Source organism: Macaca mulatta, chromosome 11 (genome assembly GCF_049350105.2).
Source record: "Macaca mulatta isolate MMU2019108-1 chromosome 11, T2T-MMU8v2.0, whole genome shotgun sequence".
NCBI lineage: Eukaryota > Metazoa > Chordata > Mammalia > Primates > Cercopithecidae > Macaca > Macaca mulatta.
Window position 1 is genome coordinate 58,968,870 of NC_133416.1, and position 13,525 is coordinate 58,982,394.

The window sequence follows — 13,525 nt, forward strand, 5'->3', positions numbered from 1 at the left end:
TTTTGTTTTCAGTTCTGTGAAATTCAGGCAGCTAGCACAAATCCCATTTGGCTTCTTCTCAACCCTGCTTCTAGAATCACGATTATTCTCAATAAGTCCAAGAGAACAGTGTTGTTCCCCAAACCAGTTTCAGAGAGAGACCTTTCCTGAGTATTCTCTGACTTCTACAAGATCTCACTCAAAGGAAATCTCTCATTGTGCTCAGGAGCAGAGCTGTCCCAGCAACAAATAAAGATTCCTGCGATGTAATAAAGTGGCAGAGAGATCATCTTCCTTTCCTGGTCAGAGTGTAGTTAAAGAGAAGGGCAAAAAAAATCAAGAAGATAAGCGCATAGACAAAGTAATGGCAATTGTGATGGAGCAAAATAATAGTACATACTCCCTACACTCCAGTTAACTTAGGAAAAAACCAGGGCAGTGCTTTGGTGCCACACTCACCTCAGCTCCACCCCAGAGAAGGGTATCAGATTAATGTATCACAGGAAGGAAGGATTTAGCTATCTAGATAATTCTCTTTTGCCTAATTTCATTCTTTCGTGCTTAGTTTTCACTTCCTCTCTCACCAGTGTTTCGGAATGTGTGACAAGATAACATAATGCAGTGAAAGCTCGTAGGCTTTGAAATTAGACTGATACTGATTTGAACCATACTCTGATACTTATTGGATATGTAACTTTGGACAAATTATTCAACCTCTCTGACTCTCTGTGTCTTCATCTATTAAATATAGATAATGAAACCTGGCATGGTTGTTAAGAGGGTTTGTGATTTTTAAAAATTTCTTAGCGCAATGCCCAGCATATAACCATGCTTAATTAATGAAAATTGCTATTAAGTGTTTTTGTTACTATATTGCCATGCCTATATCATACAGTTCTTGGGAGACTAACTGCAATAACACAGATGAAGCTCTCAACCTAACCTAACATATAGTAAACACTGTCAACTCATAGTAGAAGGCAAAGTTCATGGAATGAACTATAGTTTTTCCTACCCCAAAGCTTTTTTGCTGTTGTATCCCAGTTCAAAAAATTGGAGCCACAAATTGAATCTGAATTGGAACATCTCCAGAAAACCAGTGCACATCAACAAGCCAGTCAAACATGGTAGTCACAGAGTCCCTGCCATATGCAAGATGCTGTGCGTGACAGTACAGTACTAGGGCCCTCAGATGAATAAAGACCTTCCTGTGCCCTGAAAAAACCTTAGAATCTGGTTGAGTACGTAAAACATGGAGAATAGTACATGGATTATCCATATTTCCAGAATCAGTCTAGATACAGTAGACTGAAGGAGTAGAATTGGGAAGGGACCGTCAAGGATAAAGCTGGTATTGCCACTACATAGGCTACACATGTGTATATCAGTAAAGGGTAAGTCTGATCTTGTTTTTCTTTTAAATGCAACTATGGGTTTTTCCAACCCCTGTCGCTTAACACCTTTTTTTTTTTTTTTTTTTTTTTTTGCTTAACACCTTTTTAAAAAATGATTCCTCAGTGGAATGGAGTGCTAAGTTCCAAGCATTTTCAGTAGATTCCTGCCGTTCACTCATAAAAGTTTTCCCTAACTTTAGGTAGGCTTCTCGGGCCCATGATTTTGAGTCCTTTTGTAAAGCCTTAATCCCACTACCATTTTCAGCATGTTTATTTGCCACACTTTGTTGTTATTTTCAGGAACAAAGCCCTCCTGGGACCTGTAGTAACAAACAGAAAATTCTGTGTCCAAGGGAGGCTGCACCCAAACCCCTGTTCTGTGTTCTCACTGAACCTAAGCCTGGCCTTTGGGACCCCTGCCTAGACTCCTATCCCTTAATAGGCACCGTCTAATGACTGACTCTGTTTGCCAGGCAACCTTCAAAGGCTGGATGGATATCATGTATGCAGCTGTAGATTCCCGGAAGGTAAGGATGTACATGGCAAAAATACCACCTTCTCAGATGGGTGGAAAGCAAGCAGCATGGTATACCGATCCCACCAAGAAAGAGGAAGGGATGGAGGAATGGAGGAGTTGACGTTTCTCTTTGGAACATTTATTGCTTGTTTTATTGATTATAGATCATTTTCCTTGTCTCAGTAAGTCATCACTCTCTTACATTGGCCCCCGATGATTAGACTGTTAATTTTTACTTGGCCCCAGTGAAGCTGTCTATGCTTCAGTCCTGCTTCATAGCAAAAGTATGGCTCCTAGCAGACAGCCCTCCCTCCTTGTGGCTTCATGATTTGCATGTTCTCCACATGAGTCGGAGGAGGACTGGTGCCCTCTCAAGGCAGGACATGCCAGTGTAGAGAAGGAGGCAGGCAGAAAGAATCTAGGGCTCTCCCATCGCAGGATGTTCAGCAGCTCAAATGGTCACAGTTATGACTGATGGTCTTGGCATGTCCAACTGCAAACTAGGAGCTGATTCTCTTCCTTTTATCCTGTCCTTTGACAGCCTGATGAGCAGCCTAAGTACGAGGACAATATCTACATGTACATCTACTTTGTCATCTTCATCATCTTCGGCTCCTTCTTCACCCTGAACCTGTTCATTGGTGTCATCATTGATAACTTCAATCAACAAAAGAAAAAGATAGGTCTCCTCCCCTCATTGCCAGTGGTTGGAAGTCAGCCCAGATAAGAGGCATCTTTGTCCCTATCTCTAGAAAGAAAATGTCCCTCTTTCTTTCTCTAAAATCTATATTGTCAGCTCTCTGTGACCCTGGCCCCCATACATTAGCCCCAACACACTCTTTCTGTTCAGGGCTGGATTTTGCAGCACGTAGTTTACCACACGTACTAGCAGTCTTTTATTCTTGAGGCCTATTACTGGTCTTGGTCTCCCACCAGAAGCAGGTAGGTCAGAGAGTGCAGTCTAGCAACAGAGATGAAAAGGAAAGAAACAGATGAATAGCTATCGCAAGAAGTAGAAACTCTCTAGACTTGTGATTATCTAATCAATCTCTGAGCACAAGCAAATTGGGATTTGAGAGACCACCCTTGGAAAGTTCGCTTCCTTACTTGTTCTAGATGGTTAACAAGTTTTACAAAGCAAATTGAAAAAATTGCTCTTGTTACTCATTTTGTAAGTCAAGTCTATCCCAGCATATTCCAAGACACCCTCCAAATTGCTTTCTTGCACCAGAATTTCCAAATTTGGGGTATCATCTAAAATAAATTGGGTATCAACCAGGACATGAAGATTTTTTTATTCTAAAATGTTTTGTCTAGAATGTATCAGGAAAACTGGCCCCCAGAAAATGAGACTGTGAGATATGACTGCCTTCAAAGTCACTGCTCTCAAGTTTACCCTTTCATGAGGGTCTATAATTGGATAGTCCATTTCCTTTCTACCTCGGGACTGGAAGATCTTAGAAATCCTGTGCTAAAAACTAGGGCAAGTATCTCTTTAGAGCTGAATGATTATCCCAGGTCTACCCCACCCTGGGATAGCTATTAGCTACAAAGGAAAGGGATAGGTCTCCCCTCAGTTCTCAGTATTGATCCTTAGGTCCAAACTCATAGCATGTTGAGAGCCAGTTGTAATTGTCTGTTTTTTTCTTCCTTCCTTTACTTTGGAGGTCAGGACATCTTCATGACCGAAGAACAGAAGAAGTACTACAATGCCATGAAAAAGCTGGGCTCAAAGAAGCCACAGAAACCTATTCCCCGCCCCTTGGTAAGTGCATTGTGCAGGCTGAGGACTTAGTGACAACCCATATAGGAAAAGTACTGCTAGGGTTACTGCAAAGGAAGGAAAAAGGTAAGTGATTAGGCTGCTTTGTGCCTAATCCTCTCCTCAGCACCCATCCAAAAACTCTGAATAGGAGAGCAGAACAGGGATTAAGCATGGGGGCTTTTACATCAATCCTCGACCTATCCTCTGAACTTTCCTTGGGCAACCGCCAAGAATCAGCATGTGAACCACATTGGCTTTGGCCCCGGTAGAGAGATGTTTTTAGAGACAACCAAAAATTAACAAGAGAAGATGAAATAAAATTGCTCTCTTTCCTACCAGTTCAAGATAGGATTTGGTCACAATTTTTTCAGCTTCTCTCTGCTCATTAAGTATGTCTTTGCAGGATGTGTCTAGAAGCTAAAGTCATGCTTCTGGCTATTTGTGGGAGCAGAAGAGGGTAAAACTATGTGAGTCTGGTGCCCTGATTCCCTCTCTTGAGCTGAGCCTTTTATAAAACAGGTTAGGGGGCTGAGATTCTGCTCCATTGTTCCACTGGTGGTGGTTGTCTTGTTTCAGAGAAGAAGGAGATGCCCTCCTCCTGATTCTATATATCCGGTTGCGGGGGACATCACCCCCAAAAGCCAGGCCCAGAGTTCCTTCTTCTGTAACTTCCATTTAGCAACTTCAAAAAACAGACACAACACCACGAAAAAACACTCAGCAGAACCTTTAATACAAAAGCTTCCCTGGCAATCTAATTTGTAGAAATAGAAGTAGAGTGACTATGTTTGAATCAAGAGTTATAGTTCCAGAGCGTTTTCTCCCCTCATCCCCACACACACTGCACATTGGCACATCTATGGCATCAACCTTTGAAGGAAAAGAAATTCTAGGGCTTTGCAGAGCAGATTAAAAACCACCAAGTTAAAGTAATCCTGAAAATAAGCACCAGCCCAAGTATCTAGGTACTTAAAACAAACAAAAAAGCAAGGAATCTTAAGAAAGAGAACAGTTGGGGTTTTTTATTTCCTTGATGTTAAGACTTCATTTTGTGATAGAAATGGGACTAAAGGGAATAGAAAAGGGTTAACATTTCTAAAGTTCTGTTTAGTACTTTACATATGGGAACCTGAGTGTATTTTCTTCCACATTAAAATATAATAACTTTCAGCCTAGGCAACATAATGAGACCCCATCTCTACAAAAAAAAATTTGTAAAAACTAGCTGGGCATGGTTATGGGTACCTGTCGTCCTCACTACGTAGGAGGCTGAGGTAAGAGAATTGCTTGAACTTGGAGGCCAGGACTGCAGTGAGCCATGACTGTGCCACTGTACTCCAGCTTGGGCAATAGGGAGAGACCCTGTCTCAAAAAATACAGAATAGAATAAAATATTTTTTTAAATGTAGGAAACATTAAGAAAGGGTGATTAACATTCATTTAGCAAATATTTATCAGTCTCCACCACGTACCAGGCACTAAGCATTATGTGATGAACAAAAGGTAGACACTGCTGTCATGGAGCTTATAATAGTTGGGGAGATAGATAATAAATAAGTAAGCAAACAGCTACAATAAAATGTGGAAGATTGTGGGGAAAAAATTAACTGGAGGGCTATAAGTGGTGGATCTACTTTAATATAGTAGTCAGAGAAAGCCTCACTAAGGAGGGTCTACTTGAGTGGGTGAGAAGGAACTGGCTGGGCACGATAGCTCATACTGTAATCCCAACTTGGGAGCTAGAGGCAGGCAGATTGCTTGAGCACTCCAGTCTGGGGAAGAGAGCAAGACCCTATCTCAAAAACAAAAAAAAGAGATGGAACCAAAGAGTTGGGGAAAGAGATTCCTGGCAGAATACACAGGACCCCAGAAGCAGAAAACAGTGTGGCCAGGGGGTGGTGAGCCAGAGGAGGGACATGAGCAGAGTCAGACTGTGCCAGGTGTCTCCCTGTAAGCCAGGTTAACAATAGGGATTGTGTTGCAAGCCCAATGGGAAGCTCTTGAAAGGTTTTAAGTAGGGGAATGATGTGATCCATTTGTTTTTTATGTTTTGAGACAGAGTCTCTCTCTGTCAACCAGGCTGGAGTGCAGTGGCGTGATCTCGGCCCACTGCAACCTCTGCCTCCTGGTGGTTCTAGCAATTCTTGTGCCTCAGCCTCCCGAGTGCCTGGGATCACAGGTGTCTGCCACCACGCCCGGCTAATTTTGTGTTTTTAGTAGAAACAGGGTTTCATCATGTTGACCAGGCTGGTCTTGAACTCCTGACCTCAAGTGATCCCTCTGCCTTGGTCTCCCAAAGTGCTTGGATTACAGGCATGAGCCACCACACCTGGCCATGATCCATTTGTTTTAAATCATTACACTTGCTATTGTATGAGGACTGCATTGGATGATGGCAAGAGAAGAAGTAGACCAGTTAAGTGGCCAGACAAGTCCAGATGAGAGATGATGGTGGCTCAGGTTAGAGTAGAGCCAATAAAGATGGAATGAAGTGGATGAGCCCAAGTTCTATTGTTCTATTTTTGGAGGAAGAATCAATAGGCCCTTCAGTGGATCAGATGAGGGAGAAGAAAAAGACAAAGATGATCCTTAGATTTCTGGCTTGAGAGCCTGGATGAATAATTGAGATGAGAGGAACAAGCTGGGTGAGGGACAGGGAACAAACTTGACTCTGCTTTGGACTTAAGTGTGAAAGGCTTGGACATGATAAGTTTGAGATGCTTATGAGTCATCAAGAAGAAGTGGCAAGTAAGCTGCTCAGGTTCAGAGGAAAGGTGTGGGCTGGAGAAGAAAAGCTTGAGAAGGATAAGTACATAGATACCACGTAAGCAGCAGGAATACATGAACTCTCGTAGGGCAAAAATTTAGAGAAAGAAGGGATTAAGAGAAGAATTGCTTGCAGATGAGACCAAAAAAGGAGCAGCTGGGTAAGTAGGAAGCCATCCAGAGTGTGTGATGTCACAGACACAAAAGAGAAGTGGTCAGCTGGGTATAGTGGTGCACACCTGTAGGCCCAGTTTATTGGGAGGCTCAGGCCTAAGGCTAGGAGTTTGAATTGCTGTGTGCTATGATCGCATCTATGCATAGCCACTGCACTCCAGCCTGGGCAACACAGTAAGACCCGTCTCTAAAAACAGAGAGAAAGGCTGGGTGTGATGGCTCACACCTGTAATCCCAGCATTTTGGGAGGCCGAGGCAGACAGATCACTTGAGGCCAGGAGTTCGAGACCAGTCTGGCCAATATAGCGAAACCCCGTCTATACTAAAAATACAAAAAATTAGCCAGGTGTGGTGCTGTGTGCCTGTAATCCCAACTATTCGGGAGACTGAGGTATGAGAATTGCTTGAACCCAGGAGGCAGAGGCTGCAGTGAGTCAAGATTGCACCACTGCACTCCAGCCTGGGCAACAGAATGAGACTCTGTCTCAAAAAAACAAACAAAAAACAGAAAGAAGCTTTCTTTGGAAAGCTCTTGGTGAGGTAATATTGATGTTGGTCTCCATCCATGTTCCTGAATACTGGTTAGCAGAGCTGACCAGTATTACAGAAAAGAAGGGAGAGGGTACCTCGATTAGCAGGGTGACAGCTTCCATAGGTTGGCTTGGAAAGGTTTTCATGAATCTTTTATCTTTTCCTTCCCTTCCTCCCCAGAACAAAATCCAAGGAATCGTCTTTGATTTTGTCACTCAGCAAGCCTTTGACATTGTTATCATGATGCTCATCTGCCTTAACATGGTGACAATGATGGTGGAGACAGACACTCAAAGCAAGCAGATGGAGAACATCCTCTACTGGATTAACCTGGTGTTCGTTATCTTCTTCACCTGTGAGTGTGTGCTCAAAATGTTTGCGTTGAGGCACTACTACTTCACCATTGGCTGGAACATCTTCGACTTTGTGGTAGTCATCCTCTCCATTGTGGGTGAGTGGGGTTGGGGAAGTAGGCGAGGGGAAAGGGGACCTGACTGATTGTGAGGATGAGATATCCCAGAAGAGGAATGAGTGACACAGGTCTGAAGTGCAGGCAAGACACCCTCATAGCTTAAACCCATGTGTGCCCCTGAGTCATCTCGGGGGCGTGCCTAGCAGGTTCCATGGTCAGTGAGTTTCTACTGAGTGTTCTTAGTAGTCTTGGATTATAAATTCTGTGGCTCAGGGAAAAAAGGAAAAAAAAAAGATTGGTTCTTGCTTTTAAGGAGTTTAAAGTCTAACAGGGAAGGTAAAAGAAAGTTGTCATTAAAAAATGTAGCACAATAGAAGTATAAAATGAAAAAAGGAATGATTGTTAACTTGGCTGTTAATGATATAGTCTAGGTAAGTTCTGGTGGTGATGGCCATGGTAGTGCTGCTGTTACTGGCAGGGCTTGTTTACTGAGATTTTTCTATGGGCCAACTACAGTTTGAGAGTTTCTTCACCTGTTTTATCTCATTTGATTCTTATCACATCCCAGGAAGCAAGCTTCTTTATTATCTTGACTGTATAAATGTCCACAACCACTCGCTAAGAGGTGGTAGAGGCCATAACTCAAGTTGATCCCAAAGTCCATGTTTTTTAACAATGACTATGTGCATTTTGCTTCAACATAAAAGTGTGGGGGGCATGATGTCCTGGCAGGCAGGCAGAAGGAAATGCCACCCTGTTGATTGCCCTCCCAAAATGTTTCCTTGCCTTCCTGAAAGGCATCTTGTGTGATAAAACTCAGCCTTGGTTCCAGGTAAGTTTGACTCATTTACACTAGGGAGAGTGCTCAAGACCCATGGGGCCAGCCCCAGAGCTCCAGTGGCCATGCTGGGCCTAGTGCAGTGGTGAGTAAGGTAACAGAAGGCAGGGGTCTCTCCTTGGCCCATGCCACCCTCTAGTTCTGTCCTTCAGAGCAGCATGTCCAAAAGTGTGTTGATGTGTGGAACACTAACCCTATACATTTCTCCCCAAGAAAAGAATCTCATGAGGAAATTACTTTAGGTAACACTGCCTTTAATTTTCCTTTGGAGGTTCACAGTGCACATTACTGAATTCTCTTGGAAGTCCTACAGTAAAGAATTCTGGGCCGGGTGCAGTGGCACATTCGTATAATCCCAGCACTTTGGGAGGCCAAGGCGGGCAGATAGCTTGAGCCCAGGAGTTCAAGACCAGCCTGGGCAACATGATAAAACCCCGTCTCTGAAAAAAAACAAAAAACAGAAATGAGCCAGTCATGGTGATATGTACCTATAGTCCCAGTTACTTGGGAGGCTGAGGTGGGAGGATTGTTTAAGCTTGGGAGGTCAAAGCTGCAGTGAGCCGAGATCACGCCATTGCACTTCCTAGATGACACAGAGAGACCTAGTCTCAAAAATAAAGAAAGAATTCTGTTTAAATGTAACATAGCATCCCACCTTTATTAGACCACAGTTTCCTTTTTTTCAGTAATAATAATGATAGCTCACATTTTAATGGAACACATTGTGTGCCAGGTACCATTATAAGTGCTTTAAATATGTTAATTCATATAATCCTCTCAACAAACCTCTAAGAATCCTGAGGAACTGAGGAGGTTCCCAAGACATGTGGCTGGTAAGTGAGCAAGTGAGGGTTCAAGCCCAGCCCGCTGGCCTCAAGTCCATTCTCCTAACTTCTCACAAAACACACTTTGGACAATGCTACCCTTGTCCACTGCTCTTGAAACTTTCCTGGCCACTTATTGGGTGACGCAGAAAATCCACAGACCAAATCATACCCCCTATTTTCAAATGGTACTCTAAAAAGAGGAAGATGTTTTTGATGAGGAGGATTTTTATTAATCATTGATTTGTTCAGAAAAGTATAGAAATCAACTTTTTAAAGTAAGAAATGTATTAGAGTTTTCTAGAGGAACAGAACTAATAGGATAGATGTATATATGAAAGGGAGTTTATTGAGAACTGACTCACACGATCACAAGGTAAAGTCCCATGATAGGCCATCTGCAAGCTGAAGGGAGCCAGTAGTGGCTCAGTCTGAGTCCCAAATCCTCAAAAGTAGGGAAACTGACAGTGCAGCCTTTGGTCTGGCCAAAGGCCGGAGAGCCCCTGGCAAACCACTGGTGAAAGTCCAAGAGTCCAAAAGCTGAGGAACTCAGAGTCTCATGTTCGAGGGCAGGAAGCATCCAGCGCAGGAGGAGATGAAGGCCAGAAGACTCAGCAAGTCAGCTTCTTCCATCTTCTTCTGCCTGCTTTTTCTAGCCGAGCTGGCAGCCGATTAGATGGTGCCCAGCCACATTGAGGGTGGGTCTTCCTCTCCCAGTCCACTGACTCAAATTAAAAGTAATGGCAAAAACTGCAGTTGCTTTTGCAACAGCCTAATCTCTGGCAACACCCAGAAACAATACTTTGCATCCTTCAGTCCAATCAAGTTCACACTTAATATTAACCATTATAAGTCCACCCCTTGCCAACTTGAATCCCTACACATCTCCTGAAATCATACTTAATATCCAAATAAATACAGTAATAAGGTCATAATTATGCCTAACATAATACAGCTGTCCTTCATACAACAAGAAGCACACTAATCCTTAACCTGAATGCTATTACATAAAGTTAACAACATTTAATGCTGATATGAAGTCAACAAATCTTATGTCACATGATAAAGGAAAAAGAAAACTAAAATGAAGATATTTTCCTAGTACAAGTGTATACATGCACAAACATATTCTTAACAAAATAAGGAGGAAATACTTACGACAACAGTCCTCATTTCTGCATCTGGTCACGTGGTCGTAGCTGGCATTGATGACTACCTTCTACTACTCATTCTATATTCACTTTGCCTTCAGCAAGCCCAGGGCTGGTTGTGGTTTTTAACCTGGTGGAGTGACCCAAATCTTCATTCCTAAAGGGTCTGGGGCATTTGTAGTCCTGCCTGGATTGGGCTGTTGTAGTTTCCCATTGACCTTAATCACAGGGCATGCTAATACTAAGAGACACCCTAAAGGATCTCCTGTATTCCATGCATACTCTTCCATACCTCCATTTTGGAGCAGTAGACTGATTTCATCTTGATTTTCTGGGTCAGTCACCCCAGCCAACACTATAACTCCCTTCTTAGACTGTTGACTTAGAGGTAGCCCAAAGTGGCTAGGTGGCAATCTTAACTTCAGGTTTCATGGAATCATTGTTGTGTTTCCTAGTGGCAGCATTCCTCCCTCTGGAACTAAGACTTCTAGGCCAGCAGAACATAATGTCGCAGGACCAGGAAGCAAAAATTTTGCTAGCCGGTCACTAGGGGTGATGGTGAGTGGTGCCACTTCCATTTCCACCCCTTGATTCCTGGACCCATGAATCCTGGCTGTGGGAGAAATAGTACCATATATTGGACACTGATTCAGAGCATACACAGCCTTCTGGAGAACTTTGCCCCAGCCCTGCAAAGTATTGTTACCTAGTTGGCATTGTAATCATGACTTCAAAAGGCCATTCTACCATTTTATCAATCCAGGTGCTTCAGGGTGATGGGGAACATGGTAAGACCAGTGAATTCCATGAGCATGAGCCCACTGCTACACTTCCTTAGCTGTAAAGTGAGTGCCTTGGTCAGAAGCAATGCTGTGTGGAATACCATGACGGTGGGTAATGTATTCCGTGAGTCCACAGATGGTAGTCTTAGCAGAAGCACTGCTTGCAGGATAAGCAAACCCATATCCAGAGTAAGTGTCTGTTCTGGTGAGGACAAACCGCTCCCTTGTCCATGATGGAAGAAGTCCGATATAATCAGCCTGCCACCAAGTAGCTGGCTGATCACCCCGAGGAATGGTGCCATATTGAGGGCTCAGTGTTGGCCTCTGCTACTGGCAAACTGGACACTCAGCAGTGGCCATAACCAGGTCAGCCTTGATGAGTGGGAGTCCATGTTGGTGAGCCCATGCGTAACCTCCAGCCCTGCCACTATGGCCACTTTGTTCATGGGCCCATTGGGCAATGACGGGGTGGCTGGGGAAAGAGGCTGAGTGGTGTCCACAGAATGAATCATCCTATCCACCTGATTATTAAAAGCCTCCTCTGCTGAGGTCATCCTTTGGTAAGCATTCATGTGGGACACAAATATCTTCATAGTTTGTGACCACTCAGAGAGGTCCATCCACATACCTCTTCCCCAAATTTGTCACCAATCATGCTTCTTTGAAGTCCCTGACCATCCAGCCAAACAATTTGCTACAGCCCATGAATCAGTATATAATTGCAAATCTGGCCATTTCTCCTTCCAAGCAAAGTGCACAACCAGGTGCACTGCTCGAAGTTCTGCCTGCTGGGAAGATTTCCCTTCACTGCTGTCCTTCAGGATGTCCTAGAAAGGGGCTATAGTGCTGCAGCTGTCCACTTTCGGGTGGTGCCTGCATTTCGTGCAGAACCATCTGTAAACTAGGCCCTAGTCTTCTCTTCTTCTGTCAGTTGATCATAGGGAACTCCCCATGAGGCCATCAGTGCAGGCTCCTGGAGAGAAGGCAGGGTGGCAGCAGTGGGGACCATGGGCATTTGAGCTACTTCCTCATGTAACCTACTTGTGCCTTTAGGACCTGCTCGAGCCCCATCAGGTGCATACCATTTCCATTTGATGATGGAATGCTGCTGTGCACACCCAACTTTATGGCTAGATGGATCAGAGAGCACCCAGTTCATGAGAGGCGGTTCAGGTCTCATGGCAACTGGGTGACCCATGGTCAAATGTTCAGTTTCCACCAAAGCCCAGTAACAGGCCAACAGCCATCCCTCAAAAGGAGAGTAGTTATCTGCAGAAGATGGCAGGGCCTTGCTCCAAAATCCTAAAGACCTCCTCTGTGATTCATCTATGGGGGCCTACCAAAGGCTCTAAACAGCATCCCTATCTGTCACGGACACCTCAAGCACCATTGGATCTGCTGGGTCATATGGTCCAAGTGGTGGCAGAGCAGCTTGCACGGCAGCCTGGACCTATTGCAGAGCCTTCTCCTGTTCTGAACCCCACTCAAAACTGACAGCCTTTCAGGTCACTCAATAAATGGGCTGGAGTAACACACCCAAATGAGGAATGTGTGCCTCCAAAATCCAAATAGGCCCACTAGGCATTGTGACTCTTTCTTGGTTGTAGGAGGGGCCAAACGCAGCAATTTATCCTTCACCTTAGATGGAATATCTTGACAGGCCCCTCACCACTGGACCCCTAGAAATTTCACTGAGGTAGAAGGTCCCTGAATTTTAGTCTGATTTATTTCCCATCCCCTGGCACGCAAATGTCTCACCAATAAGTCTAGTATGTTTGCTACTTCTCGCTCACCAGATCCAATCAGCATAATGTCATCAATGTAATGGACCATTGTGATATCTTGTGGAAGGAAAAGCGATCAAGATCTCTGCGAGCAAGATAATGACACAAAGCCAGGGAGTTTATATACCCCTGAGGTAGGACAGTAAAGATACATTGCTGGCCTTGCCAGCTGAAGGCAAATTGCTTCTGGTAGACCTTATGGACAGGAATGGATAAAAAGGCGTTTGCCAAATCAGTAGCTGCATACCAGGTACCAGGAGATGTGTTAATTTGCTGAAGCAATGAAACCACATCTGGTATAGCAACTGCAATTGGAGTCACCACTTGGTTCAGCTTATGATAATCCACTGTAATTCTCCAAGACCTGACTTCTGCACAGGCCAAATAGGAAAGTTGAACGGGGATGTGGTGGGAATCACCACTCCTGCATCTTTCAAGTCCTTGATGGTGGCACTTATCTCTGCAATCCCTCCAGGGATGCAGTATTGTTTTTGATTTACTGTTTTTCTAGGTAGAAGCAGTTCTAATGGCTTCCATTTGGCCTTTCCCACCATAATAGGCCTCACACTACCAGTCAGGGAACCAATGTGGGGATTCTGCCAGCTGCT

At 44.1% G+C, this 13,525-nt stretch overlaps 1 protein-coding gene across 5 annotated transcripts in view; it reads left to right on the plus strand.

Annotated features, from left to right (window-relative positions):
• Positions 1–13,525, plus strand: part of SCN8A (sodium voltage-gated channel alpha subunit 8) — a 213,565-nt gene that overhangs the window by 187,381 nt on the left and 12,659 nt on the right. For all 5 annotated transcript variants that reach the window (XM_028829498.2, XM_028829499.2, XM_028829495.2 and 2 more), the window contains 4 exons: positions 1,847–1,900; positions 2,432–2,569; positions 3,551–3,655; positions 7,307–7,577. In XM_028829498.2, the coding sequence (XP_028685331.2) occupies positions 1,847–1,900; positions 2,432–2,569; positions 3,551–3,655; positions 7,307–7,577 (568 nt within the window). The remainder of the gene's footprint in view (positions 1–1,846; positions 1,901–2,431; positions 2,570–3,550; positions 3,656–7,306; positions 7,578–13,525) is intronic.